Genomic DNA, 7,350 nt, shown 5'->3' on the forward strand with positions numbered 1-7,350 from the left:
ATTCAGTTTCTTCTCGTTTCTTAGTAATGCAAAAAGGTAAGAACGATATGTTTCAATACAGAAGGTTTGTCTAAGCTGATTAGAAATATAAATTTATATATAGCTTTCCCGAATTCCCAACAACCAACAGAATAAATACATTTTCTACATTTCATGAATTTTAGATAGATTTTATCATAGGCAACAGATGGGAGAGGAGCTATATAGAACCTATCTATGATAAATTGGGTGGTAAAATGTTTATTACTTTTCCGATACCACTGTAATTGGTTTGGCCCTTGGCTATGAACGGTTGAACTGTCTTTGACGCATCATTGTCTGGGTGCCTCCACACAATCCCAGGGCTCTGTTAAGCGACGGTCACAACTCGCCGTGCGTGCTTTTTGTCCGTACGTTTTTGTCGTGGCTACGTCTGCTACGTTTTTTCTGCAAACGTAGGGTGGCCGGCCGAGGGAGTACGTCACTCGCACGGTTGCGCAAGGTGTACGTACGTGGTCTGCACGACACGCCTGGCCGTCAGCGGTTGCGTGCATCGTACGTTGCGCAAGTGGTAAGTGAGTTGTACGTGCTTACAACGCACGATCTCTGTGCGCTTGCTACGTTGCCGCGTACAGGCCGTACCTACACGTGCGGCGTACGCACGGTTTCCTTACTCACTCGCACGTTGTAAGTGCGTGCACCTCCTGTTAACTTCATCATCACTAGCCGCCCTGGTGTCTTCCGCGGCCCGTTTCTTTGGGTCTTGTCTGGTAGTTTTCTTCTTAGCCTTCCTGGGCATCTTGGAGACGAGTTGGCAGTCGCCCGTCAAGTTGTCTTTATATACTGTAGAGATCAGGTGCGTTGCACGTGCGTTGCACGTGCGGAGCACCTGGTATGGTGCACGTGTGTTCTGCGTGGTCATTGAGCAGGTCAACTGGGAAGTGAGGAGTAAGCACGGATGACGCAAGCACCGTGCGTGGCACGCACGTGCTTCGTGCGCTGTCCGTACAGCAATTGCACGTGAGAATAGTGAAGTTAGACTCACGGAGTCCGTACGTTGCACGCTCATAGGCTGTACGGGGCACGCGCGTCGCACGTACTTGCACGCACGGGTGGTAAATCCGCAGACCGCACGTAGAAAAAGTATTACATGCACTTAAAGTTCTACGGCGTGTCTGCGTGCTCCCAAATCCGTAGGATTCCGTACGGAGGTGGTACTCACCACGCAGGGATGCCCTACGATTGCCCACGTTTTTGCACGTAGACAGCACGCAGAAGCACGTACGGCGAGTTGTGACCGAGGCTTTACGGACCATTGTCTCTGACGCCTAGAAATTACTTGTGGGGTTGTGTGTTACCAAGTGGTGCACGATACAATACGTGTGTTCGCTGTGGCATCATTTAGCTCGAAATTCTTGGTAATTCAAGTGGTGCACGATACAATACGTGTGTTCACTGTGGCATCATTTAGCTAGAAATTCTTGGTAATTTTGTAGCTTAAAGGCATCCAGTGCAGTTTTTATTAGGGCTAGGAAACCAGATTTTTCAAAGTCAATATTCTAGTCACTTATCTACATTCTGAGTTGAAACCACACTATCCCAATGTATATTGACCCTCACGGAGCAAAAACACCCAAAATTCTGACGGAAAATGGTTACTGCAAGGGCCCTAGGCTGATTTTTAGGGTACCACCCAGAAAATAAAGGAGTCATCTTGGGGCTTGTTTCTGCAGTTTTAAATGCGCAAAGTATGAAATGCTGATTTAAATGTGCTAATGTGAAGCAGTATGTGTCAATATCACAAAGATTGCTTTATTCGAATATTTCCAGTTTTGCTGACCTGAAATCACATTGGATGCCTGTAACGAGAACTAGACGTCTGCCCCGAGGAAGGTAGTAGCAGAATTAACGAAACGTCGGTACACGATGAATACTTTATGTGCGCGTTGCCGTAGGCCCTATCGTAAAAGGAAATGGCAAAATTGTAGATACGGTATTGGCTTTCCTCTTGGGGTGTGCAAGACAGTCAAAAATCGTTTGGAGTAGGTAGAGATTGATCTGAGACCGTGTGGGCATGCAATTTCACCAAACTGGCATCGATTCAGCTGTGTTTGGAGGATAGTTTATACCTCAGTTTCGTCCTTTCATGGTCGACGTCATGTCGCGAGAGAAATCTGAGGTAACTGTTTACATAAAACATCGATACACGGTAAAATCACCTCCTAGAAAATAGCATAAGGCCACACCGTCTTAATTTTATGGAAGACATCCTCCGAAGACCCCCAAACTAGTGCGCGCGGGCGAATAAAAAAAATCCGGCCAAAAATAAAAATTTTACTAAAGCACAGGAATACAAAGCTGGTATTGTGACTTTGCGGCAGTACATAGCGACGTATACGACAAGCCGGCACATGCTGACTTTTTGTGGAATTTATGAATCGACACTGTACGTGTGTACTGAGTTCTTGAGTCGTGGAGCTTCGGTAGCCTGGGTGCCGTCCTCCAGAGTTACCATCGGCTCCGTATTGTCGCCAACTACCATGGAATACCCAGGCCTAGAGCCAGGTCTAGAGCCAGGCCTAGAGCCAGGTCTAGAGCCAGGCCTAGAGCCAGGCCTAGAGCCAGGCCTAGAGCCAGGCCAAGAGCCAGGCCAGCGCCTCGTAGGACGTGAATTTTTTTTGAGAACAAGCGAAAATCAGTGCACGCGCGGATGTTACTCGTATCCATAAAATTAAGGCGGTGTGGCCTAAAACATGACTAGACGGCAAAGTCACTTCCGAGAAAATAGCGTAAGTTCACGATTACAGGAAGTGTGCATTAGGATTCATGCCCACGATCCATCCGTTTGTTTACGTACGGTGTTATATCATTTACATGGATGCCATTATTCACTTAGAGATTGGTTTGAACGCAGCACTCGTGAAAGGACTGTATTGGGTTGTTTTTCTTCCCAACACGGCACTACGGTGGAATGGTAATTGTTCAGTCAACGTTTAGAGGTGAGGGGGCCGTCCTGGAGGTCGTTTAGAAATTCAAAAAGTAAACTTACCACATTGGCCTAAATTTGATATTTAGCACCGTGTCCAAAATGCTCCCTTACTTCCCCACCGTTCCCTACCACAAAAAAAAATTTACTACTAAAATCAAAGAACCCACATATTATAGAAGAAGTGGGTAAATTCGTCTTCCACTGCCTAAAAAGAAGAAGTCAAACCCAGTAAATCTAGTACCATGCATGTTGTAGAATATAGTATAATGCTAGACGTAGATATAGTCTCACATACCACTGTATTTTCTTTCTCATGTTGTTTGTAACTGCAATTACCCCTCGGGCATGTATTTGCAATAAACTTTTTTTAAAATTAATTTTGTATTATCAAATATACCTATATATCCAATACGGTTGCAGTTTTTTGGCTGCTAAATACGATTCAGAGAAATTTATATTTCCCGCATTTTTTTTTGTTATACAGTATGATACTATCTTCCATAGAAAAAGAGAAACTGTTTGTTTGCTATTATCACAAACGCATAAGTCACATCAAGGAGCTTCTTGGTCACATTTAACAAGTGACTTGTGAAGATCGTTGTACCAGCAGATGCGCACGCTGTTACTGTATCTTATCTTATACTAACACATGTTACATATATAGATAACGTCACATGTTATCAGATGCCAGCCGGACGCACACTACTCTTCAAGCAGAGGTTTTTGGCTTCTTTTTCCCAGCAAAGCCGGATGGCAAATAGATACCGCCCTGCCAAATTGATACTACCTTCCTTGCCAATTTCATTCTGTCTCGCCAGTTTTCTAGTCTTGCCAATATGATACTGTCCTGCAGCCACCAAAAAGATCTATCTGGAGATTATTACACACCAAGCTTTCTTATGTTTATCCTTTGCTCTTATGCCTAATAACTTATGATTTGACTGATGGAATTTTTTTTTGTTCAGTTGGACATGTTTTTGATAGTCTTACTTTATTGTTTAGTCAATTAGTTAGTTAGTTCGTTGTGTTAAATCTAGATTATTTTGTATCTATTTTGATTTAATTTGTTTGTTTCGTTGTCACTTATTCACAATACACGTGTGTAAAAAGAGGTCATAAAAACAATTGGATTTTAGGAGAACCCACTCGATAAACCCTTAGGTTTCTTGGGTTCTCCCGTACATTTGGTTGTACATATTCATAACATACTGTTTTTATTTTTATGTGCAAACTGGCAATAAACAATAAACAGACAAAGGCTTACAATATAAATATTGTAACTTGAACAGATAGAGGACGAACGCCATTTCGTATAGCAAAGAGAGAACTGTATAGGTTTATACAGAACCTATTCCCCTATTTCATACACTTGAGTACGGTAGAAAAATTTATATTCCTAATGCAACGAGACAAACCACCCATCGAAAAAAACATATCTGTTCCTTTATTTCTACAATAACTGAAGAACGAGAAGTTGAATTCATATAACGATACTTAGTTAATTTTGTATCTGTTAACTGTATCCATTCATCTTGTTTTGTTGTGACCTGTACTTAGCCAAGTGTGGTAAGGGACTGTACGNGAAGTCAAGAAACTGAACAGAGAGATCAGAAAGCAGATGCGACGCTGCTACTGGAGATATACTGAAAACCTATTCTCCCCCATGAGTTCAGGAGAAGACACCAGGACATGCCAAAAGAGATTCTGGACTTACGTGAAACATCAGCGTTCCACTACCACTGGCATCCCCGCCCTGAAGTCTAACGGAAAGCTTGTCACTGATCCCAAACAGAAGGCTGAACTCCTGAACAAACAGTTCTACACTGCATTCAGCGAGGGCGCCACATACACAGCATCAGAGTTCAAAGACCGGTGCTCACTACCTGGCTCCCGTGACAACTTTCCCCCCATGGATGACATACAGATTAGCACAGCTGGCATTGAGAAACTCTTGGCAAAGTTAAACCCCGCCAAAGCAGCCGGCCCAGACGGCATTACTCCACGCGTGCTGAAGGAACTGGCTAAAGAACTGTCTCCCATTCTTACCACCATTTACCAGTCATCACTGCGCACAGGTCAAGTACCTCAAGACTGGAAGGAGGCGTTAGTGGCACCAGTGTTTAAAAAGGGAGAACACTACAAGGCATCAAACTACCGCCCCATCTCCCTCACCAGCGTTCCCGCTAAAATCCTTGAACATGTCCTAGTTAGTTCCATCATGCACCACTTGGAATCAAACAACATCCTATCTACACAGCAACATGGCTTTCGCAAACACCGTTCCTGCGAGACCCAACTCCTTGAATTCACAGAAGAGGTGTTTTCAGCAATGGAGAACGGTGTTACGACTGACGTAATCATTATGGATTTCGCGAAAGCGTTCGACCGCGTAAAACCGTAGTCTACTTGTGCACAAGTTGGATTACTACGGGATTCGCGGCAACACAAACAGGTGGATAGAAAGCTTCCTTAGCGACCGCCGGCAGGCTGTGGTAGTCAGCGGCACCCAGTCAAGCTACGTGAGTGTGCGATCGGGCGTCCCACAGGGCACGGTGATAGGTCCAAGCCTCTTCATCGTGTACATTAACGATCTACCGCAGAGGATCTCGTCCCCTTCCCGACTATTCGCGGACGACACCGCTGTGTACCGGCTGATCTCCTCTCCCAAAGACCCCCCAAAGCTTCAAGAGGATCTCAACAAGCTGGAGGACTGGGAGAGGGAGTGGGACATGTCCTTCCACCCAGACAAGTGTTATCAGCTACCCCTGACGAGAGCTAGAAAACCACCGATCGCAAATCCCAGCTACACCCTCCATGGTCACACACTAGCACGAGTATCCTCTACCAAGTACCTGGGTGTTACGCTTCAGACAGACCTTTCCTGGCGCATGCACATCGACAATACATACTCCAAGGCCAACAGGACATTGGGCTTCTTAAGGCGAAATCTTAGAGTGTGCTCCATCAAAACCAAAGAGCTTGCATATAAAGCCTTGGTCCGCCCAATTGTGGAGTATGCCTGTTGTGTATGGGACCCCTACACCGACGCTGACACAAATAAGATCGAGAAAATCCAACGAAGGGCAGCACGCTTTGTTCTGAACAGACACCGAAACACCTCTAGTGTCTCTGACATGTTGGACGAGTTACAGTGGGCTTCTCTCCAAGGCCGCCGCCGTACCACCAGACTCGCCATGATGTACAAGATCCAGCATGACCTTGCATGTGTGAGATGCGACGCCTTGAAGCCCGTGTCTGGCAGCAGGAGAAGTCGGAGAGGCCACAGTCAACAGCTCCAGGACATAACTTGCCGCACGAACTACAAACACTATTCCTTTCTTCCTCGCACTATCCGCGATTGGAACGCCCTGCCCACAGACACTGTCCAATCCCCGTCCCTGGCCACCTTTGTCTCGAGGGTGTCCAGTCCGGCCTAGACTCAGTCACGCTGGTGACCTTCGACCCGAGACATGTCAATTATTGCCGGTATCGGCAGTTGGACATTACCGGAAGAAGAAGATATTTATATATTTAGCGGGGGGAGGGCCGGTCGTCTGGGGGGGGAGGGTCAAGGAAAAAGTTTTTGGCTTAGGGGGAGGGTCTAGGAATAATGTTTGGGCCTGGGGGGAGGGTCAAGGTAAAATATTTTTCTCCATATCCAAGATAACTTCAGACGTTCAAAATTTGCCTCTCAAAGTACGGGAAATATCGTTTTTGGTGACCTACAAATTAATTTTTCCGGAGGAAAATGCTCCGAACATGATCTAAAAAATATGCAATAAGGTCTTCATTCATTCAATATACAGTAATGTGCATTGAAGCCGGCAAACGTGGTTTCTGTCTAAGGGAATATTATGGGTTGCTCTGAGGGATCACATAAATTGTCGGATCAAATCATTTTCGTGTTGGTCCAACCTTTCGTCCTATACAGATCGATTTCAACCTTTAAATCCCTGAAGCAAACCGTGTTATGGATGGTGCAGAATATAAGGCCACACTAATGCAATTTGTTGGTTCTCGGATTTTTTTTAGAAAAACTATGAAGCGACAGAGCGAAAAAGACTTTTAAAAACAGGCCTTGGCATCCTATTATAGCCCCAAATGCTACGATTGGAACCATGAAGTCAACACAAAAGGCTGGTTCATATTTAAACAACGAATTTTGAACTTTTAACCAAAACATTAAAAGAGTGAAAAACTGTAACAACTAGGACGAAAAGGAATATCCTCAACTGTTGGGAGCAAAATATGAGCATTTTTAGTTGATTCAGAACCATAATCTTTTTTTTTTCTTTTTTTGCAAATCAGAAAAAAATGAAGAGGAGAATCCGAGAACCAACAAATTAAATTGGTGTGGCCTAAGTACAGATATATTTTAATAA

General features: G+C 44.6%; 2 protein-coding genes across 2 annotated transcripts in view; one reads left to right on the forward strand and one right to left on the reverse strand.

Moving 5' to 3' along the window:
- LOC109487859 (apolipoprotein(a)-like) overlaps positions 1-7,350 on the reverse strand; it is a 36,726-nt gene that overhangs the window by 23,742 nt on the left and 5,634 nt on the right. The gene's annotated exons all lie outside the window — the stretch shown is intronic.
- On the forward strand, positions 5,446-6,481 carry LOC109487856. The gene has a single exon (XM_019791957.1). The coding sequence runs from the start codon at positions 5,698-5,700 to the stop codon at positions 6,403-6,405; it is 708 nt and encodes a 235-aa protein (XP_019647516.1). The 5' UTR covers positions 5,446-5,697; the 3' UTR covers positions 6,406-6,481.

Source organism: Branchiostoma belcheri, unplaced genomic scaffold, assembly GCF_001625305.1.
Source record: "Branchiostoma belcheri isolate BF01 breed outbred unplaced genomic scaffold, Haploidv18h27 scaffold9, whole genome shotgun sequence".
NCBI classification, from domain to species: domain Eukaryota; kingdom Metazoa; phylum Chordata; class Leptocardii; order Amphioxiformes; family Branchiostomatidae; genus Branchiostoma; species Branchiostoma belcheri.